At 42.9% G+C, this 23,814-nt stretch overlaps 1 protein-coding gene across 1 annotated transcript in view; it reads left to right on the top strand.

Moving 5' to 3' along the window:
• The window catches only part of cntn1a (contactin 1a), a 113,541-nt gene that overhangs the window by 41,888 nt on the left and 47,839 nt on the right, over nt 1–23,814 (top strand). The window contains exons 2-3 of the mRNA XM_084060647.1: nt 8,751–8,891; nt 11,112–11,150. Of these exons, the coding sequence (XP_083916773.1) occupies nt 8,834–8,891; nt 11,112–11,150 (97 nt within the window). The 5' untranslated portion in view covers nt 8,751–8,833. The remainder of the gene's footprint in view (nt 1–8,750; nt 8,892–11,111; nt 11,151–23,814) is intronic.

The following is a 23,814-nucleotide window of genomic DNA, read 5'->3' as shown; positions in this document are numbered from 1 at the left end:
TTAACGCTGCTGCATCATACTCCAAACTAAGCCAAACAAAGTTCTTGGAGGACAAAACGACTTTATACTCGCTACGGCTTAGCGCCGAGTTCTGAACGTAGACCCTAACCACTCCGTAGTCTGCCTAGCAACACTGTAACTCGCTAGGAGCCATTACCCACTGAAGCATTGTGTAAAGCGCTGGAAGAGCGGATCTCCACTTGTTTTATTCATCACCCTCTGATGTGCTTTGGCAAATTTGTCACAGAGGTGAGAGGTTTTGCCATTTCTTGCTGCGACTGTTTATGTTAATGGTCCCTCAGAGAAGTATTACAGTGGTGTTTGTACCTCCTAACCTCAGCCAACCTCTCTTCAAAACTATCCATTATTCGCTAGTGGCAGAATCAAGCTTTAGGCAGAATGCGGAAAGAAAACAAAATAAATCACGCCCACGACCAGTGACATATTGTACAGTATGATGTTAGGCTAGCGGAGGTTTTCGGCTAGTTAGAAAATCTTGGCAGTGCAAAAACTACCGAATGGAACGTTGGAAAGGCACTGCCGGAGTTCTTATGACATCATTTTGTTCTTATTGACCTGCCAAAGCTGAACAAAGTTTTTGACTGGTTGGAGTATTCTGCCGCTTTTACTTTTCAGGAAATGGAAAAAAAAGAACCTGTGTTCCAAGTGGATCCAATGTTGTTATTATTTAGTCACAAGCTCTTGTTACTTTTCATTGGTTCAATATTTATAGAACCCACAGACATATTTAACCATTGAGACCTGAAGCCGATTCTACATGTCTCCTAAATCTCAACAGTATTCTGAAAAACGTTTGTTTCTATATCAGTGGTGCTCAATCTTTTTCATGTCAAGGACCCCCAAAATCATATGTATTTGACCGCGGAACCCCATCAAAATATTTTGTTCCAGGGACCCCGAGAGGCAAATATTTGAGTTAAAAATGTTCCCTTTAGAAATATATATTCAAAGGTTTACTTTGCACACACTTTCACGATTTAAAAAAAATAGCAGCGCTCGGTGCCGCGCTATGAGCTTGTATATCTGCTATTTTTGAATAGCCCAAAGTGTAAAATAATGCTTTTTAGCTCAAATCTAAAAATGACACAGTTCCAGGTCTTAATTGGTTAAACCCTATTACCGGCTAAAAATCTAAGTTTTTTAGAAATGGTGAAAATGGCACATCTGTGTGATGTTAGAGGCTAATTATGAATGAAAACATGAAATATGGAGATACAAGCTTTCTGCCCGACAGAGATGATATAGATGTGAACTCTGACTTTGGAGCATGCAAACACGCTGACCCAAAAACAAACACCCGCAGTAGTTTTATTTAGTATTTCTTGTGGGGGTGAACCAGTTCCTACTCTAACAACAGTTTATTCCATAGACCCATCATGTACTGAGCATCTCTATCTGTAGGTGCTGCTGTCTTGGGGTTGCTGCGTTATCTACCATTTAACAGACTTGGATGGGCCTCGTATGTCGGTATCTCTGATTTAATAGAATCATTGCCTTTGTCTGCTGGGAATTACAAGCCTGAACTTCACTGTAGCCGAAACCCAATTTACTTTTCCCATATGTCAAGGAAGATATGGAGGAGTATGTCCTTACAATATATGTATGTGTAGGCGGAAGAACTTATAAGTGCCTATTTACGCCCTGGGGCTGAAAAGATGCACATGGTCTTGCTCGTTCATTTTGGACGTATTTTGATATAAATAATTCATAGGCAAGGCTTATCATAACAATAAAAGTGATTCAGCATATACCGGCATACTGGGATTTATTTAGAAGTACTGTGCTATCATATGACCCGAAGGCAGGTCTGGGATGACTTGATTTTTGTTTCGTGTTTTATTTGTCTACTGTACGTACAGTACTGTATATGAGAGAATGTCCCGTAAAACTGCTTGCAATTTGTCAGCTTAATATTTCCCTGCAAAGATACTGTACATACCGTTATGAAGGTGCCTTCTCCTACCAAGCAGCACTTAAACATTCAATAAAAATTGCATGTTTTAGTAAAACTGGTGGTGGTACCAAGCAAGTACGCACGGCGCCTTTCTGTGACAGTTTGACATGGCATGCTGTCCTACTTAGAGAGAGAGAGAGAGAGAGAGAGAGAGTGAGAGTAAGAACGCAAGAGAGAGAGACAGAGAGAGAGAGAGAGAGAGCGAGAGCAAATCGAGGCTATGGCTGGGGTAATATAAGCCTAAAGGAGAGCGAAGCTGCCTGTAAGTTGTCTGGCTTTTTTAATCCTTCGACTGGCATCAAAAACAGCTTCTGTTGAGGTGCCCTTAAGCAGCATAACATACCATTCCAGCATCGCTACTCGGTGGCCAACAACAGGAAACAGTGATTCTGCCAGACAGCTCCTATAGCTAAAACTTTGATTATTCATTAGAACAATTGCATGCTGGATAAATTAACCACATGAACCAAACATTCCATGAAAATAGTGTGTAAATGGGCCACAAGCCCCTGCTATTTTCAAAGATTTGGTGTACAGGGCTATTAGACCCCTGTGAGACCCCAGTCACCTGAAGTATACTATATAGGGTTTAAATGGTTAGTGTAAAAAACTAAGTAAGTAATGGGACAAATAAAGACTAGTGAAAGACCGCTATCTCAGGTCAGACATACTGTCTTGACTATTTCAGTCAGAATGAATGAGTATTCAACTTGACAACACTGTTTATTCCAGCAGGAATTTGGGATATGACACCGAATGCTCTCTGGCAGGCCACAATAACAACTGTAATTTCAGGATATGATCAACTGATGGCTCTCAAGTTTCCCATCCAGCTCCATATCTCTTTCCTCTGTTGAGCCGTGACGCACTGTTCATTACAAATTCCCGACAAAATGTCTTGAGCGGGGGAAATGCAGATGACCGCATAATCCATCTCTGCTGCTTTGTCTAGAGATGGCTGCATTCTTATAGAGACCGACATGACCGTGTGTTCTTGTGGGGAGAATACATTCACTCATTAAAGCTGGTACCGCGTTAAGCTCATTTTAGCTTTCCCTTGCAGGATTATTGTAAATCTGCTGCTAATGAGTGATGGTGTGTGTGTGTGTGTGTGTGTGTGTGTGTGTGTGTGTGTGTGTGTGTGTGTGTGTGTGTGTGTGTGTGTGTGTGTGTGTGTGTGTGTGTGTGTGTGTGTGTGTGTGTGTGTGTGTGTGTGTGTGTGTGTGTGTGCGTGCGTGCGTGCGTGCGTGCGTGCGTGCGTGCGTGCGTGCAAGTGTGTGCGTGTTTGTGGTGGTGCGTGTGTGTGTGTGTGTGTGTGTGTACGTGTGTGCATGTGTGCGTGCATTCAAGCAAGCAATCAAGTGTGTGTGTGTGTGTGTGTGTGTGCATCTGCTAGAGGAATATCGTCTCCATCTTGCTTTTGAAGTCTGCCCCAATGAATTCCCCTCCCCCCTCCTTCTTCATTCCTTCCTCCCTTCCATGTTTTCACCCTTCATCCCCTCGTTCTCTCCATCTCTCCTGCCCCTCCTCCTCCTCCTCATCGTCTGGACGTGACCCAGACGATAAGGCATGACGCTCCCATAAAGCCCCCCTGCTCACTTTATGCAGCGCGCATCAGGCCAGCCATAGAAGATCAGGAGTAAACCTTGTATCTCTAGATTTCAACTTTGTTCTTTTTGGTCAATTAAGTGTTTTTACCCATTAAGTGGGTTTTATAAATATTTAACCAGTAGAAAAGTATTAATAAGAGCTTGTGACTAAATTATGACTGCATTGGATCCATTGGAACACAGGTTCATTTTCCCATTTCAGCCAGGAACACTCAAGTAGATTTAACCATTTATTGCAACAAATGGAATACAGGTAAACAGGTAAGCAGCATGCTAAGCAAAATCATGGAACGCTACGCAAAACCCCCCACGAGTATATAAATTAAGTGATGCAAACTTGAATATAGTTAACATTAAAGCCATAGAACATCGAATTCAGTTCAGAGCCATGGCATGCACACATGAACTTCAGTTTAACATTCAGTTTAAACGTTTGAGTCATGCAAGACTCTGAACTATAAGGTGGAGCCTGGGGTGGTGGAGGCAAGCAGCAGCAGCAGCGTGTGGCAGCAATTGAAGACCAGAGATCCAGTGTAGGAGGGGGACATGTTTAAACGGACCGCCTTGTTGAGGGAATGAGGTGTAATAATTGGTGTGTAGAAAAGCGTGGCTGATTGAAAGCAATCAGCAAACTGACAGCTGATTACAGCTGAGGCGTATATGACTCCCGTGCTCCGCATGAACTAACACGATGCTCCATTTCCTGAAAAGTAAGTGTTTTGGACATGTAAGGTTTCTACCCGACATAGGCGCCCGACGGGGGGCTGCAGGGTGGTGTTAAGCCTCCACTGGAGCTATGGGGTATTGGAGTGCAACAGGAAAATCCTTGGATCTGCCCTCCAGCAGCCCTCATGTAATATTAGTCTTTGTGCTGCTTTCACAGCCCTGGGAGAGAGCGAGACAGACAGGCAGACAGACAGACAGACACAAAGGGGGAGGATGAGATTCATTCACATTGCAAACCACAGAAAATAACACAGCCACATTAATACTGGCATCCCTATTTTGGGCACATATTTTTCACCAAATTTGTAAAATAAATACATTAATTAAAATTTTGTTTTTGTTTCTCAATGTGTCGCACATGTGAGCTGTTAGATCGGCTATTTCCATATTTGTCGTACGATGAAGTATATATACAGTAGGGCTTTTAAAGGAGTGGAGCACATTTTTTTTCTATATCATAAATAAATATAAAAGTTGGAAATCAGACCAGAAGCTGTAATAGCTCCAGGGTGTGATTTATGAGCGAGAATAAATGGCCTTGTTTGAGCCCTGTCATCTTTGCCTGATGATATTTCTTCTGCATTTTATGCTTTATGTGTTCGACTAGACCGTCAGGAATGATGCAAGATGGAAATGCATGAACCCCCCCCCCAGACCTAGCTGATTGGACAGCAATCAGCTACAGTAGGTGAAGGTGAAAACTGAATTTCCTCAGCAGGACCAAATAGGTCTATCTATTATCATTAGGATTATATAGAGAGACATGAATCAAAGGGCAGCGAGAGGAGAGACAGATTCAAACTTGATGGGACCTCGCAATTTACAAGATTGTGCTGTGAGCTTCTAGATAGATCACTTATAGATTACGTTGTGCGACACAGACGCGCAACTAAGTATATCGGGCTTACATTGGCTGAGCCAAACCTTGCGCGTGGAAGTCCATTGTGCAGCGCTGTGGTCGCTTGCCAGAAAAGAACAGATCAGTAGATGAGTTCTTTTTGGCAAGCCACAGCGTCGTACTACAGATTATAGGATGTGATGCTCACTCAGGCTGCTGCTACCAAGGGAGAGGACGAGGCCCCATTAATACTATGCTCTCTCCGCCTGTATGGTGCATTTTATAGTATGTCAATTTCAGAGGCCGTTCCTAATAGCTGTCTGCTGTGACGCTTACAAGACTTCTTATCGTCTTCACTAATCTCCTAAGTGCCTCTTTTATGATCATTTATGATTTATGACTTACAGGATAATTTACATCTGCAGTATGGCTGTGTACAGTATGAAAAGAGGTACACAAACACAAACACACATGCACTCTGAGACGGAACGAAGACGAGAGAGTGAGGGCAACAGATTTATAGCTTATTTTTGGAAGAGCTTCGTCTTGATGAATGAGCAAAAATAAAATGACCAGTTCCCCCCCCCATGGATGCTGTTGCATACCAACACCCTTTGCTGAAGATTAGAATGAGTGTTTGCATAGTTTTAATTGTTGGTCACTAAAGGCGCCCCGCACGCAGCACACAAACTACTCCTTTTGAATGGTGTTGCTAGGATACCGGGCAGTGTGAAGATGTAATCCTCCTCATTGCATTGTGTTCTGCCCGGCCGGCTGCATATGTAGCCCAGACAAAATGTTCAACTTGTTGTATGTGGTTTTTGTAGGGTTGTATATCTTTGGTGTCGGGCAAAAGCCTCTTATCGCCATATTTTTAATTGTTGTGTTTTTTCGTAAATTAACTCATACTACATGATCATACTACAGCGTCACACAAAAGCATCAAAACACGTAGCTTCGCACCGCGTTTCAAGCTTGTATATCTGTTTTTGAATTTGAATCCTGAAAAGTAACCGTTTTAGACATATGTGGTTTCCAACGGACAGAGACAATATGTACAGTATGTGTATTTGAGTCCGCAACGCTGTTAGATTCTGCTCTCACGTATGTCTATTGCAAGATCAGTGTTTCTTCTGTTTGTTCTGCACCATGATTATTACCAGACTGGATGTGCAATGCATGCTCTACTTTTTAAATTTCAATTGCTTCTGCGCACATGTGCGTCTCGACCGTTTGGTGTGTGTGTGTGTGTGTGTGTGTGTGTGTGTGTGTGTGTGTGTGTGTGTGTGTGTGTGTGTGTGTGTGTGTGTGTGTGTGTGTGTGTGTGTGTGTGTGTGTGTGTGTGTGTGTGTGTGTGTGTGTGTGTGTGTGTGTATGTGTGTCTGTGTGTCTGTGTCTGTGTGTGTGTGTGTGTGTGTGTGCGCGCTTTTGTCCTTACTTGTGTGTGAGATCATGTGTGTGCTATTGTCGGTTGTGCAGCCGGCATAAATCACAGCCTGTTTTTCGATCATAATCCCTTTACTGTGAGAGAACTCCATTGGTGTGGAGCGCGCTGAGATCTCAATCCAGATGTCATGCCTCTTTCAGGCTCCGCCAGCTGATACCCCCAGGCAGGGCCACGCATAAAGAATCAATGCGTGTCCCTCTTGTTCAATTACACTCTAATCAAACAGCACAGGTTCAGCATGACCTGCGTCTGAATGGACCGGTTTACTGACGTAGATTGATGCTCAGCGCTGTGATGTGAGCGATGAGTTATTATATTTTTTATGTGGTACGAGTTTTGCCCGTGTTCACTGAAAGAAAACTATTATATGATAGCGAAGAGACATCAAGACCAGAGTTGCGCGATACTGACCTAAAATAATGCTGCAGCAATTCTTTTTTCTCCATTCTGATTCTGTTGAGTTGTGCTTCATGGCAATCCGTTTTTGTGTTGCAAGTGGAAATTTCAGCCTAAGGCTGGGACTAGAGAAAAGGTCATGCAGTCACCAAAATCAGCAGGTGCCATCCTCCGGGGAGCATGAAGGTGCACAGCAAATTCCATGGCAATCCAGTCTGTAGTTTTTGAGATATATATCGTATGGGACCAAAGTGTTGGACAGACAGAATGTACCGTCACTTGCGTTGCGACATCTAAAGAGATGTTAATACTTTAATTAAGTTTTTAATTGCCAGTATGAATGGAATGAGATGAAGCACTTCCTGTGACTTGGATCGGTTTAGACTTCTATCCCTCTAATTGGGGAAGGGAATCAAGGTATTACGGGATTTCATTTACATGATTGTAATTCCAGGAAGCTCCGCCGAATTGCTTAATTGTGCCTCACAAGCTGGCAGCCGGTCGTACATAGTTGGTTTAGGGGTGAACCGTGTAAACGTAGCGAGGGGCGCGTGCGTTACCTGCTGTATGTTTATCTCCCCCAGTGGCTACGTTCCCCTGGGAGACGCTGAGGGGCTCGTCTGCCCCCCCCTCTCTGTCTGTGACAGCGGGGTCCAGTGAGCCAGACAGCTGTTGCATGTCGCCATGCTGCCTTCCTCAGCAGGAGGCTCAGAGAGCCTGTTTCTGGCTGGTAGTGATGCTAGTGATGGTGATGATGGCGAGCGACTGTGGTGAAGCTGTTGTATTGAGGGGCAGCGAGTGAGCAAAAAGAGACCCCCCCCCCCCCCGCTTTAGCCACACAAACGCTAAGGGGTCACTCACTCGCCGTGGCAGCCTTTCGCCCTGTCAATCTTCGAGCGTCCGTCAAAGGAGCCCGTCTGCCGTTAAGGTGCCTCGGAGGTTGACACGAAGCAGAGGCCGCCGTGCTGTTAACTGGTGGATGCCGCGGTCGCCTGCAGGCATGCAGGGATTGACGTGACATGCTTGTCATGTGCTGTGACACCCGGAGATTGTGATACGGAGGCGGCTGTATGCGGTTTATGTCCCCGCAGTAATGTATTGTAACATACTCGCAAATTGCGTTTGTGCATGATGTGTGCCTGCCATGTTTATGTCTGGTGCTTCTGCTGTGGTTGCGTGTTAGTTGAGGAATCACTATATTTGACAGGATGTAAAACATTTGTAGCCTGACGCACAGGGTGCCCCAAGTGGCTCACCTGGTTAAGGGCTGCACATATACTTTACAGTGCCACATAAATAAGGCTAAGATCCTTCCCACAGGTGGCCCGGGTTCATACGACCCGATTGCTGCGTGTCATCCCCTCTCTGTCTTTCTCACTATCAGAACTAGCAGAAATAAACAATAATCTACCGTTTGTAGATTATTTGCTTGTTTCTCTGCTGTAGTGAGATGTTGATGTTGACGTCACGGATGACATTGACGTAGTAAATGTTATGTCTAGTAGATTATGAAAAACTAATCAGGGCAATGTAGGTGCTTTAAACGCGGATGCTGTCACATGGCAGCTGCCCCGTAACATTCCACAGCAGTAACACAGCTTCTATCTAGAGTTCACGGATTTGCAATTCATCATTCTCATTTTTTTTGCGGTTGAATGCCCCACATTGAAAAATCTCTCTCTCTATCCTTCCCTCCCTCCCTCTCTCTCCCCCCCCCATCTCTCTCTCTCTCTCTCTTCCCCCCCCCCCTCCATCCAGGAAGAGCAGGCAATCCTGCTAATGTCCCATCAGCTGTGCTTCTAGCCGTCACCCCGCCGGGAGGTTCTTCTCATCAGGTCACCATGCTGCTGTACCTCAGCCTGCTCCTGCTTCTCCTGGCTGTCTTGCTCACACCCGCAGGTCAGTACCCCCCCCCCCCCCATAAATTAAGTAATTAACTTAAAGTAACAGATCTGCCAGCTTGAATCTTGTGTTTCGAGCTTGTAGATCTGCTACTTTTGCTGTTTTGAATTTGAATCCTGAAAAGTAACAGTTTTTGGACATTGTGTGGAGATGGAGGTTTCCACACGACGGAGACGATATACAGTAAACAAATAAACAGAATATATACGTATATCACATGATGTTTTTCGTGAATTAACCCATTCAATCCGGGAACGCATCTGTGTCATTTTCGATTTTATCTATAACCATTACTTTATACTAGCTATACTATAGCTTGTAGATCTGCTATTTATTTATTTTTTTCGTGAAAATTTGTGCACAAATGTGAATATAATATTTTTAAAGTGAACATTACAACTCAAATTTGCTTTGCTTCTCGGGGTCCCTGGAACAAAATATGGGGGTCGGCGGCCAAATACATATAATTATGGGTGGACCTTGACATGAAAAAGTTTGAGCACCACTGATATTTAGCGACATACGTTTTTCAGAAACCGGTTTTAGGATTTAGAAGACATTTGTAGATACGTTCCCGGACTGAATGAGTTAATAAAAGCAGCAGACTTAGTTTTCAGACGGACAGACATGCAATGTTTCAAGAGAGTCTCGTAAGCCCAATGCTTATAAACATTTTATCAGCTCAGGGAGACCGTCTACTGTAGGCTAATGCTCAGGAGGTGTTTGCCCGACAACATTCATATTATAGAAGAAGCATTACTACTTTAGTACTAAGATTCACGACTACTTACTGGGTGCTTGAGAACATAACACGAATATTTTATTAAAGATGCTAAAAGGGTAGGATGCTGAAAGTAATTAGTACATATTTCACCATACAAAAGCCAAAACCTTTCCCCGTTTTTTAATATGTATACTAGCTGTGTAGTTGCAGCTAATAAAAAGTAGAGTGGGCATTCAATTTCCATTTTTATATTAGACCTTTTAATGAGACACATGCTGGAACCAGAAGCACAGAGCGGTCAAAGCAATGGTAGGGCAATACATTATGGGCCGAATCAAATATGACGATATCTTTGACAAAATACCTCAATATTGATATTGTTATGATATCTTTTTCATCCCAAAGATTTTCAAAAGTAGCAGATCTACAGGTTTGCAACGCGTTGTGAGCTTGTAGATCTGCTATTTTTGCAAATATTTTGTTACATTTGCATAAAGTGTAAAGTATATATATGTGATTAAAACCATGCAGAACAGACAGACTCTTATGCCATGTCAGGATATTACTTACAGTATCCAAAATCCAACACGATGGATTGATGATGAGCCCTAGTCAAACATGTCCTCTTCTGGAGCTGTAATGTAATGTTTTGCCTTCAGACAGACTCATGGACGGTGGAGATTAAATTTGTACATTTTATCTAAAACAGACAGCAGCTAGCCAGCAGAAGTAGGTCATCCTCATCCCCGTGGCTAGGGGACATCGGCTATAACACATTTTAGGGCCAACCGGGACAACATTGGATGATTGATTTGATATTGTTAATGCCAAGACAGCAGTACAAAAGTTCAGCAGACACTGCCGTAGATCCAGTGCATGTGAACTACCAGTGTTGCTACCCTTGTGTCCTTATGCCTATTAGCATTACACGGCTATTTATTACCATCTTGCAGTCCTCTGTGCAAAGACTGTAGCATGAAAAGTGCAACTTAGAGAGCAACATACTGTAAAGCTCATATTTTTGGTTTTCTCCTGCTGCTGTCAGTAACCCGTTGATGTGTTTGTCCTACGAGGGTTGGCACATGCAGAGATCGAACTTACCATCAAAGGGCAGCCTTGAATGTTTCTGATCTTTGCACTGTTGTGTTCTTGTGAAGGGCGTTGGATTCCCTTGTGTGTTTGACCTCAGCCCCAAGGCAGCTTGTCAGCTGCACCCAGCTGCATTTCGCAGCTATTCAAATAGCCTGAAAAGAGTTTTGATCAAAGACGTGCCTCAACTCAAAGAAGACACGTTTTCGTATACTGTATGTGAATCTGTGATCTAGTTTTCTCAATAACCCTTTGAACTGGCTGCATAACTGTAAATCGGGGGCCGGGACATCCACTGGAGAACATAAAAGATTAACGTTGACAATACATGTAAGCACTTATACATGTATTTATGATGCCTTGCTGTTCAATATCTTAAGCCTTTTTCTTTGACTCTGTTTCAGATGCATCCATTTATGGGGATTTACCTGACTTCTATGGAGGTAAGACTATAGTTACTCTACCGTAAAGCATGATTAATACATACTCCATCATACAACAGTTTAGCTTGCCAAAAAGAACAGATCTATGTATTGGAATCGGAAGGTTCCCGGTTCAATCTCCGCCTGGCTGTGTGTCGAAGTGTCGTTGAGCAAGACACTGAACCCTCCTCGTTGCTTCTGATGAGCTGGTTGGTGTCTTGCATGGTTTCCTCCGCCGTCGGTGTGTGAATGTGTGAGTGGGTAACAGTAATGGATATGGGATGTGGGATAAAGGTGCTATAGAAATTTATTTTACAAGCAAAATCTAGCTTATAGATGTGTTCTTTTTGACAAGCGACATCTTCTTCACATAATGTGAGTATAAATTAAGTGCCTCAGCAAACGATGGCAGATGTTTCACACACCAGAAACATGCAGAGGTATAATTGAAAATAGAATTTAGCTTTTGTTATCTCAGACATAAAGATTCTTAATACCACTTTTACAAGTACATTTTGTCTTTTGGAGCACCAGCGATTTAACCAAGAGAGTCAGCCACTCTCTGCATGAGAAGTGAGAGAAAATGTGATGGAAGTGAAATACAGTGCGTTCCTCTGTGAATTTTCATGTGACTGGGTATAATACTGTAGCATTGTGTCCATTTATGAATGAATGATATGACAGGACATTTGATGGATGGTGAGGTTACAACCCGACCTTCCTTGTCCCTGAGTAGTGCAATCCAAAATGTTACCGTTTGTGAGAGGGGTTTTGGGGAATTTTCTGAAGGTTTTCCTCAAATGTATTTGAAAAACCTTCTCATAAAGTTTTACGAAACATCAATGAACCGTGCTGTTTTTAAAAATGTTCAAAAAATGTTTAATGAAGCATCAATGAACCTAGATGTACTTTGATGTTTTGAGAACTGTTTGACAAGGTTTTTCAAAGAAATTTCAGGAAAACTTTGTGAAAATCCCCCCAAAAGTGGTGTAGAGTCTACAAGACCAAGGCTCTTCAAGGTTCCCTTTTGCAATGATCTGAAAACACTTTGGATCTTAGAAGAGCCACCTTAATGAATCCCCAGCGTTTAGACTTTGGCTTGCTGTGTGTTGACAAGGCTGTGGCCTTGAGAGAGAGAGTGTGGGAAGTGATTGTTATGTTATTTTAGAGTTGTCTGTGACATTATTACCAGGCTGTATCAAAGTTGTAGTTCATGTTTATTTATGTTTATTTATTTTGACATAAGTATTTCATGCACATATGTTTAACCACTTGAACCCTACCGTCCCTTTTCTGGGCATGTTATAATAGGCGAACAAAAATAGCAGATCTACTTTAGATGTAGACATACTTTAGATATAGGTTTGATGTTTAGCTGTTATGCTAGTTACTTTGTAGCACTTCATTGTTTCTCTTTACACTCTAATTACTTATGGGACCATTTACCCTGTCTTTTGGTGACTGGCGCTCATGTCATTTACTAGGATCTTGCACTTTGTACTGTAAGTCGTTCAGGATAATTTGTCTGCTACTGCAGTATATTGATCTTTCATGGTTGGCGCTTGTTTGGTTGAGTTCCTGCCCCCTTCCAGGGGCAGGAAGTAGGAGGTGAACAGATAGTCTACAGACGCATTTCCAGACAACGTCACACTGATAAGAACCTGTATGCGCACGCAGGTCGGGCCAAAATAACCCAACCTCTCATAAGATGCAATGTAAAAGTGGTCACAGCCTTACGTGTACAAATGCATCCCATCAAACTTTCAGATGCTGTTTTCCTCCCAGTGTGGAAGAGGAAGGTTTAGGATGGATGTTTACTGTGATCTCTGCCTCTTGAAATGTATACCTTGGTTTATGTTGTGTCAACTTGTGTGTAAACAATTTTAGCGATTCTCAAAGTAGTTGTCCCCCAAACCCCACCTCCAGTCGCAGAGGGAGCGCTCTATGATCACGGCACCAGAGCCTGCTTGATCACGCAGCTGTATCCCCTAAAACCTCATTTATACTCTGCCGTGCGTAGGTGTTGCGTGCAGAGAACGGCAGAGAATAGCAGACCTCCAAGCTCGCAATGGTCGCGACGAGTTGTGAGCTTGCATGTCAGCTGTTCTTGGCACGCAATACCGTTGCGGGGTGAAGTATATATTTCTCACCAGGAGTGTCTCACCAGCCAACACACAGAGGAGGTTGAATGAACTGAAACCAGTGCTCCCCAAAGCGCTCCCCAAAACAACAGGTTTGGGGATCTGTTGGGAATAGATTACATGAAATAGGCACCTGCGCGTGCAGTCTCAATGTTGGTAAACAAGAAATCTGTCTACTGGCTAGCTCATACCCTTCACTTCCATTAGCATAACTACAACATTCAAGCTGTAATAACTGTAGTGCCAATGAAAAAAGGGTTTTCAACCATTTGACCCATACCTCATCAAAAAAAATGTTTTGGTGACCCTCTGGAGTTGGTGCAGTACTATCAGACTTTGGTCTTGTTCAGTCTTCACACAGAGCTCAAGGAACTCTGCACATGGTGGTTCACCCATGAGACCATGTCAGGTGTTCTATATTGCACCATACACACACCGATGGTGTTGCGGCTGGTGTGATTTCAAGTTTTTGTCCCCCTTTTTTTTCTATCCCCCTTCAAAAAAAGAAAGGTGTTGACAACATTGGTGACACGATAGCCAAGTTGTTAGGGCAAGTACCACATGGGCTCTGATACATGACACAGCGAGCCCCCGGTTCGATTCCCGGGCCGGTCGAACCGTTTTCTGCATGTTACTCCCCTGCCCTCCCTCTCTGTCTTTCCTGTCTCTCCTTCCACTGTAACTGTCAAATAAAGGCTTAGAAAATAACTTCCATAACTTGGAAAAAGAAAAGAAAAGAAAAGAAAGGTTTGACAACACCATCTTCCTCTATTCACTGACACGGAACGAAAGTTCTCTCCGCCCCTCTCTTCCTCTTCCTCTTTTAGACACACACACACACGCACACGCACACGCACACGCACACGCACACACACACACACACGCACACACTTCATTCCAGTTGCTCAGCGTTTGCTTCGTGCACTGTAAAAGTAACTGTAACAAAACACAAAGACTGGGAAGTGTGTCAAGTCCAAGTGGGGGCCTCGGTTACGGCTCTGCTGCGCCCGTCCACTCTGTCCCCCGGGGGGGTAAGAAGCAGCAGCAGTATCTGCCTGTCAGGATTAGTTGGGGGACTGGCACTGACGGACGGCTCCCCACTCGCGGGGCTCCCAATGACAGCGGCCTAATGAAAATCTGTCTGCGGGTCATGTCTCTGTCTACTGTTGCTATTCGCAGATCCACCATTAATCCTAACGGAGATGGTAATAGAAAAGTAGGTGAACTTTCGGACGAAAATAGCAGATCTACAAGCTCACAGTGGGACGTGTTGTGATTGTAGATCTTGTAGATGTGCTTGTAGATCTTGCCATTTTGGTAGAGATTTGGCGCAGAGTGGAAAAAAGTAGGTGGCCAAGCCAAGTATACTGTAGTACAGACCCCCAGGGCGACCCCCGGTCAATGACGTATATAGGGTATAATTGGTTAATTGTCCAACGATATTATACTACAATGTGCATATGGATGCTGGATGAATGATCATTAGGCCGATTACCTCTAGGGTCGGGCCTGATCAGACAGGATGCGCTTTAGCAGCCGGGGGCGTCTGTTATGTGAGTGAAGCTTTTTTGCTCGCTGCTTCTTTGCATTGCAGGGCGCCTTGCGTTTATGCGCTCTGTGTGCCTCCAATTTTTTGGAAGAGCACCTTCTTGGACGTCTCAAGTTGAAATAAATTCAACTCAAAGCAGTAAAGTGAAAAAGGCGCTGCTGGCAAGCTGCTCTGCTTTGTTGAATGCACAACAAGGCACACCACACCCTGTTTTTGTTTTTTTCAGGCTGTAAAAAGTGTCCTGTCTGATCAGGTCTTTGTGGAACAGATCTCGCTGTAGATGTGTAGATCTGCTATTTTTGCTCATTACAAAAATGTATTAAATATTATAAAAACATTTTTACATGTGAAAATGTGCCCAAAATATGGATGCCTATGTGGTTAACATACAGTACATGTTTTTATCAAATTGTTACATTTTGATACTATCAGACATAAATATCAAACATATCAGTCTACATTTCCCAAAAGGACATGCATATATTTAATTTAGTCTGTCCAGAAGCAGGGATAAAACATATCCCCAGCGGCCATCATAAAAAATAATGTTGAGATCTAAAAAGCAGAGTTCCACCCAGCAAATCGAACTGTGGGTATGATAGAGGAGACTGTTGCTGTGGAGTCATTTGGGCGGACTCCACCCTACATTTTGACAGATAGACCAGAGAGACCTCTGTGTATAAATCAGATTTTCCAATCATACATATTAGGCTGTCATGGAGAAAATCAGGCATGTGACAGAACGGAAATCGAACCGTGCTCCACGGTCAAACCATGCCGTGGGAGTTTTAGTTCATGATGTTGAAGGCTGACTTGATGACCGTTGTGCCAGTAGCGTACTTATTACTATGTGATGTGCATCGGAAACGCATTGCAACCCCGGTCACGTTTGTTGCACGTTGGGAAACTTCAGTGGGCACACACTCTACAAAGAGGGATGCACAGCCGGCCACAGATGCCTGTCTTCACTCCAGATGACCCCTAATTATTCTTCGACAGGCCCACAGCCAGGGAAATGTTTCTGTCGAGTATTTTGTCATCGCAGCGTACACTACCTGCATGGGAAATGACATTATGTCTGGGCTGTTCTCTAAGAGAGGAATATACAGTATAAAGAGGCAATCCTCCAGCTATTTAGACTTAAATTTGGAGAAGGGAATGCTTGTTTTTTTTTTACTGCTTACAGTATGCTCCTGGGCAGCATATTGTGTATGTACTGTATGGTAATGATTCTCAACCTTTTTAATTTCAAGGACTCACAGTTTGATATGCATTAGGCCACGGATTCCCATTTCATGCAAAAAAAATGTTTATCTCTCAGAGATTGAATCTATACTGTAATATCCTATTTATTTAACGCTTAGAGTTGATTGGGTCCTTTTGGTTCCATTTGTACACTCTTGGAGTTACAGACCCATAAGGGTCCATTTGGTTCCTATCAGACCTTTATCTGGGGACCCCCTGGAACCTCCTCAAGGACCTGGACGCCACGTTGAGAACCAGTGGTGTCTGGAACTTTTTAGAAGAAGCAAATCTCTCTCTTTCTCTGTCTGTCTGTCTGTCTGTCTGTCTGTCTCTCTCTGTGTCTCTCCCTATAAACATGCCAACAACATCTCTACTTGCCTATGTGCTTTAAATACTGTATCATTGCCTTCTCTAGACGGATAATATCCAATTTTTATTAGCCTTGGATAAAAATTAAAGAGATTTTTAAAATGATTTTGACATTTGTATTATCTCTGTCTGTCTTGATTGATGACCCAATCAACTACCCACTGGATTGATTAATGGTCTTCGTGCACAAATATAAAATATAAAGTGCTTACCCCTCAAGCCAGCCCATCGAATCGGGCCGCTTGTGTTCTGAAATACTCCAGATTGCATGTTCAATAATCAGTTTTAATCCCGTCTGTGCCTGAATTTCTGTATATTTCTCAATTTCCATTGAGCTCTCAGCTGCTGCTGCAACACCACCACCACTACCCGAGGAATACAGTGACATTCAGGCACAGAAGTCAGTAATATTTCAGAAGTTACCCAATTTGATGGTAACATCCGTGGCTTGAGGGTTTGCATGTTAAATTTGTCCGTGTATGGAGAAACAGGACCATTAAACACGCAGTGTCCAGTGGATATGGGGGTGGTTCGACCAAGACTCACTGCCAGAGATAATACAAATGTCAGAATTGTTTACAAAAATCTCTCAGTCTTGTCCAAGGCTAGTATGTTTACATAATGACACAAATGCGTGGTAGGGCTGCAGGCCACAAGTGTGTGTTGTTGCTGTTTATTGAATTTTTGAGCAGATGCTACTGTGGCTTAACCCATTAAGACCGGGGAGATTTTAGCTATAGCCATTATTTTATACTTTGGGATAGCAGATCTACAAGCTTGTAGATCTGCTATTATTGACAAATCATTCGACAGACTCGCTAGAAAACAAACAAAGTTTCACAAACAGTTGCATTGCTGTGCTCCACAACTACAGCTCAACTCCTATTCTGCTGCACTAGTATGAATTTGAAAGGGTCTCTAAAAGAACTGAATAGGTTGCAGAACAGCCACACGGAAAGACATTTGGCAAGGTGTGATGATGCAAGCCCAACCCGGTGTAATTTTGGGGGTCCTTGACAAGAAAAGGTTTGAGAACCACTGATATAGCAACTATAGTTTTTCAGAAAAATGAAGACATTTGTTGAGACATTTGACAGTTACAAATGTTTAAAAATATATATATTCAAAGATTTGCACAAATTTTCACGGTAAAAAAAAAAATGCCCAAAGAAATCTTAAAATGACACAGATATGCGTTCCCAGTCTTAATGGGTTAATGTGCAAGCATGCGCAAATCTTGCACAAGGGTGTAAAGAGAAGACATTCAATAGCCTACAGTATATGCACCACTACACATACCATGATGCACTTCCATGTGCAGCACCATGTGTGGGCGACCTCATACAGTAGCTGGAACACAATGCAGACGTTCCCTTCTTTAGCCAGCCAGCCAAGTGCTTAGCATTCAGCCCATATAGCAATGTCATTCCCCGTAACACTGTAAGACTAATGCTATTTCATCAGCCATTCAATATTAAAAGAAACCTCCGTCGTGCACGTCTGACATTGTTTATCTCTGTTTTAGGGCTCACACAGGGTTAAATCCAGTCATTCAGATTAAAGCGGTCATGCTTTTCAGAATTGGCCTATCCTATTTCAATGGGTCTGCTCTATTACAGCTGTCATGTTGGAGCATAACACGAGCTGACAGCGGTTGTGATGATGGCAGAGTTGGCACCGGGTTGGGCTTGCATCATCACACCTTGCCAAATGTCTTTCCGTGTGGCTGTTCTGCAACCTATTCAGTTCTTTTAGAGACCCTTTCAAATTCATACTAGTGCAGCAGAATAGGAGTTGAGCTGTAGCTGTGGAGCACAGCAATGCAACTGTTTGTGAAACTGTGTTTGTTTCCTAGCGAGTCTGTCGAGCAGCCATGATGTAGCTCTGGGACTCTTTGGGGTAATCGTCTCCACATGGCGCCCGACGCTGCCTCCAGGATAGATGTGTTCTCTGTCCCACTTGGAGACGCAGAACAATTTGCTAAACAAATTTGCAGATGGAGCTGCCTAAATACACAACAATTTCTAGAGCAGTGGTGTAAAGTAACAAGTATATTTACTCAAGTACAATTTTGAGGTATTTTTACTTTACTGTAGTATTTCCAATTTTCAGTAGTTTTATTTCTACTCCACTACATCTCAGAGGCAAATATTGTACTTTTACTCCACTACAATTATTTCAAAACTTTAGTTACTAGTTATCAACACCTTACCCACTTCAGCCCTATACATTTTGGCATTAACTTTTGTCATTTTAAGTATATTTTGATACCAATACTTTTGTACTTTAACTCTCAGTTAATTCAAGTAAATTTTGAATTCCGAGCTTTTACTTGTAACAGAGTATTTCTACATTGCAGTATTGATGATCACCACTGATCTAGAGGAAGTACGTTTGAGTTGACATTTTTGGCATAGCTATTTTAACCACTTAAACCCTATATACCTCATTGACTGGGGATCTCCTATTTCCGTCTAATGTTCGCCTGTTATGACTTGCCCAGAATAGGGACGGTAGGGTTCAAATTGTTCATGAGCATGTGCATGAAATACTGTACAATCAAAAGACGCTATACTGTACAAATGAACATGAACTAACAGCAAGCAATAGACTGCAGGAAATAGTGAGCTGTGTGATGTTTGTACGGTATTGCAAAACAAGCAATAGTCACACGGCTAAAATTACACCTAATATACCTTGATGAATAATTGATGTTTCGTTATAGGCTGGTAGCAGGGGAAGATAGACTGCTCCTAGAATAGCACACTATGGTTTTTCATATTCAAATGAGAGGCCGAAGTGTTCAGCTTTTTGGGTTGAATAGAATGTGTGATAATGAAGTCTGGTCCCTGGGATGGACACTTCCAGCAGGGTCTCTGATTAGGCGTGTGTGTGTGTGTGTGTGTGTGTGTGTGTGTGTGTGTGTGTGTGTGTGTGTGTGTGTGTGTGTGTGTGTGTGTGTGTGTGTGTGTGTGTGTGTGTGTGTGTGTGTGTGTGTGTGTGTGTGTGTGTGTGAGAGAGAGAGAGAACAGGTGTGTGTGTGTGTGTGTGTGTGAGAGAGAGAGAGAGAACAGTGAGGATACACGTATGCACGCACACGCACACGCACATACAGGATGTAGTGGTGATGAGTACTCCAGTATGGTGAACTACTTTAACATTGTAGCTAGCTACGCTACGTGTTATTCTTCATAAAAAGTAGCTACAGTAACTACACTACAAGTTACAGTACTTAGTAAAAACGACTTGGTACCTAATGCAGTTGGTAATGTGGCTGAGGATGTTATGTTTTGACATTGATGTCATTACTTAACTAGGCTTAACTTGCTACTCTCTTGTTCTGTATCAGGCAGGATGATTGTATAGGGTGTATATATCTGTATATACTTTATTATTATTATTGACAGTGTCTTCTTGTGCTTCACCAGGCGGGTTGATTGTATAGGGTGTATACATCTGTCTACTTTTATTAATAATTGATTGATTGCGTCTTTATTGTGATGTTACTCTGCAGTACCTACTGTAGTACTTCTACTGTATGCCCTGTATCTGTAACTTTTACTGCTGTGCTGTCTCTGGCGCCTGCATTTCCCCCGCGGGATCAATAAAGGTACATATCTATCTAGACACGAGTGATCGAATATAACATACGACTTAGACTGTAAAAGCAAATGGATGGAGATGGAGGATTGTCCCTTTTGATGTGATGAAAAACTTGTACTCAAAACTCGTCTGTTGTGCTATTTTATATTGATGTGCCACTGAAATGTAGTGGGGTAGCCTTTGTAAGCTGTGCAGCTACAGTACATGATGAAAACGTTAGCTGAACCACTTCAAAGCTACAGTACATCATTCTGAAAGTAGTGAAGCTACAGTACCCACAAGATCAAATGTACTTACAGTTATTTAGTGGCTTAGCTTTATCTCTTAGTTACTGCCCAAAACTGTGTATTGTTAGCTTGAACTTCTGTTCATTTCGGCAGGTAACACTGTCATGCGATGAATTTAGCTTAACTACTTGAACCGTAGCGTCCCTATTTTGGGCATGTCATAATAAGCGAACATTCACAACGCATCGCACTATGGTGTCGTGGAATTCACGGTCAATAGTAATAGGAAATAAAGGGGTCATAGTCGGTACTTAGAAGGTGGTCGTGTTGGTGCTTTAACACATTAGCGGACAAGGGAGATGTACATTGAGTACCCAGTCTACCCGCAGGCCTGTGGTACAATCGTTCTGCCAGCAGCACCACAAGGAATCAGACCATGGTTATACTGTCATGTTACAAGGACAAGCTGTACCATAAACAATAGCTATCAGGCCTAGGAGAGACATCTTGGCTCTTTACGTCATGTAAAATATAATGTATCATAGGGCACAAAGATGAGTAACATAAGATGAACAACATATTGTACTGAAAATAAGGTTACATATAACCAATCATGATAACATAATATGATTTCCTCCACATATGGAAAAAATCACACCCTGTGTGAAGTGAGTGGTGCCTTGCTTAGCTTGGCTAACATGTTCAATCAGCCAAGCTAACATGTCCAATGTTAGCTTGGCTGATGGCACTGATGTCACTTTGAAACATGTAAACTTGGCTGATGGCACTGATGTCACTTTGAAACATGTAAACAATGTTTCAAAGTGACACACCTATTTATAGGGCTCTATTTCGTCATGCGTCTCGCTAGCCAATCAAAGCACACCCTTTCAACATATTGTCACGTGTCACGTGATGCTTGACCAATGTTAGCTTGGTAGAAACACGGACATACAGACATACGGACACACAGACAAAGCCAGATATAGGAGTGGTTGCCTTCGGCACCACTCAAAAAAGGAGAGTACCAAGTATAGGCCCCTGGGGGACACCGGTCAACAAAGTGTATAGGGTTTAAGTGGTTATGAGTATGACTGGGGAAAAGTGTATCCCTTTCAGAGTTGAGGAATTTGATGTTTTGAGGGAGAGGCAGAGTGTGGGCGACACAGCAGAGAGATGGAAGGCGAAGTGGAAACAACAGGATTCTCTGTATTTGTGCAGAAAGTGTACAGGGTGCTGCTTGACAGCTGGGAGAGGTGAGTGTAGGAAAGGAAATGAAACCAGGAGATTGAGAGGTTTTTTGTTAAAGATGTCACTGAGGGAGAGATAGATGGAGGCTGGGGGAGGAAAACCATAATAGAACATATCCTGCTGGAATACTAGCACTAGTTTTCTCTTTTCTCTTTTCTCTTTGCTTCACAGTTTTTCCGGTGATAAAACTTTTATATCATCGCTGTAGGGTGGAAGCCATATTATGTCCAAAGGTTTAACACCTGTAGACATGGTAGATCTTAAATATATATATACTGTAAAGTTTGCATACTAACACTCTTGGTAATACTTTTCATAGTTTAAATATTTATGAAACCCACATACGGACTTAACCACATTCAACCTGGTTGTCCCGGCCTAGACACACTGTGAGCTTATAGACGGCTATTTTCGCAACTTTTGTATTAAACCAGAAATTCATTTACGAAAAGAAAACATACAAATACAGTATGGAGATACAAGATTTCTACCCAACAGCGGCATGAGTACATAATACTTCATCCGAAATCTACTTTCTGTAGAAGAAAGAAGATGTAGAAAGAATGTACTCAAAATGCCACAAAAATAGTACATGAATAAAGCTACTCAGTTGCAGTAAGGCAGGGGTCTTCAACCTTTTCAGGCCAAGGACCCCTTGGCTGAGAGGGAGATAAAATAGGGACCCACATTATATATTGTATTAAAAAAAATGTTTTCCATAGATTTCATAGGCAGCTTTCATAGACTTGTTTCACAGCACTATCATGTTGGATTCATGTTGATGTGTATTATTCCATACATTTAATCATGCACTTAAACAATACTTAGTAAACCTGACCTTTCACTCTGTACTTAATCTGCTCTTTTTCCCCCTATACCAAACCTCTTTGCCGAAAATTGCAGATCTACAAGCACACAACGCCTCGCAGCGCGAGGCGTTGTGTGCTTGTAGATCTGCAATTTTTGGCTAAAGTTCTCCTCAGAATAGGGATTCTTGGTTGAAGTGGTTAATGGAAATCACACAAAGATTTGGCGGATCCTCTGTAGTAACTCTGAGGACCCCCTAGGGGTCCCGGACCCCCTGTTGAAGACCTCTGCAGTAAGGAGTTAGTTGATTAGTTACTGTCCACCCCGATGGATGCTGAGAGAGACACACGACTTGCCTTGTCACAAGCTTGTAGTTCAGTTATTTTAGGCAAGTGACAGACACCCTCGCGTAACGGACGACAGAGATGGAGGATCTCGTCTGCTCACAGATGCAGAAGCTGAGCAGGAGAACCAGAGCAGATGAATGGGAGGACGATTTAACAGAGGAGGATAAAGAGGGGAAAAAAGAGGATGTCTCATCCCACTAAGATTGGGATGAGACAGGGAGAGAGAGAGAGAGAGAGAGAGATATGAGAGGAGAGAGACAGGGGAAGTGATATGAAGCGGGAAAAGGGAGAGAGACATTGACGGGGAAAGTGAGGTGATGGCAGAGAGAAAGTAATTTCAGAGGAAGCGATAGAATAACTGCTGGTGGTGAGATAGACAGATAGGCGGCAGAGAGGGGGGAATAGAGAGAGGAGAGAGAGAGAGCGAGAGAAAGAGAGAGAGAGAGAGAGCGAGCGAGAGAGAGAGAGGTGTCTGTATCTGTATCTCCAGGCAGTGGCTCTATCTTCTGTGGCCTGTTTTAAAACTCACTCTTGCCATCTGTCATATCTCTCATTAGAAGACCCTTACGGGGTCCATTTGCACTCCCCAAAGGTCCATTTTAACGCAGAGTGTAGAAACTAACCCAAATGGACCTTTATGAGTCCATTTTTTACACTCAATATTTAAATGAACACTAAGGATTTTACTGTGCAGAAGCGCTGCGCCATTAACACTCCCTAACCAGAAGCGCTGTGCCATTAACACTCCCTAACTCGCTCCCTCCGCTCCATGTGTCACATTCATATTTTACTTTGAACATGTTTGACATTGCTGTTGACGCCCTCGTTCCTTGAGAAACAGCGCTTAGTGACTCATTTCACCAAACCTCCATTCACAAGCACCGCGTGACCGTGAGAGTTGAATACAACACTTCAGCCCTCTGTTTTGTTGTTGTTTCCATCCCTGACAGAACCTACATGTGCCTCTCTCTGCTGCTTTCTGTTTTCTCTTCTTATGTCACTCTCTCTCTCTCTCCCTCTCCCTCTACCTCTACCTCTCTCTCTCTCTCTCTCTCTCTCTCTCTCTCTCTCTCTCTCTCTCTCTCTCTCTCTCTCTCTCTCTTCCTCTACCACTCTCTCTCTCTCTCTCTCGCTCTCTCTCCCTCT

The sequence above is a fragment of the Gymnoscopelus microlampas genome (genome assembly GCF_963454915.1).
Source record: "Gymnoscopelus microlampas genome assembly, chromosome: 6".
In the NCBI taxonomy this organism is placed as follows: Eukaryota; Metazoa; Chordata; class Actinopteri; order Myctophiformes; family Myctophidae; genus Gymnoscopelus; species Gymnoscopelus microlampas.
This window is presented reverse-complemented; position numbering and strand designations above follow the sequence as displayed.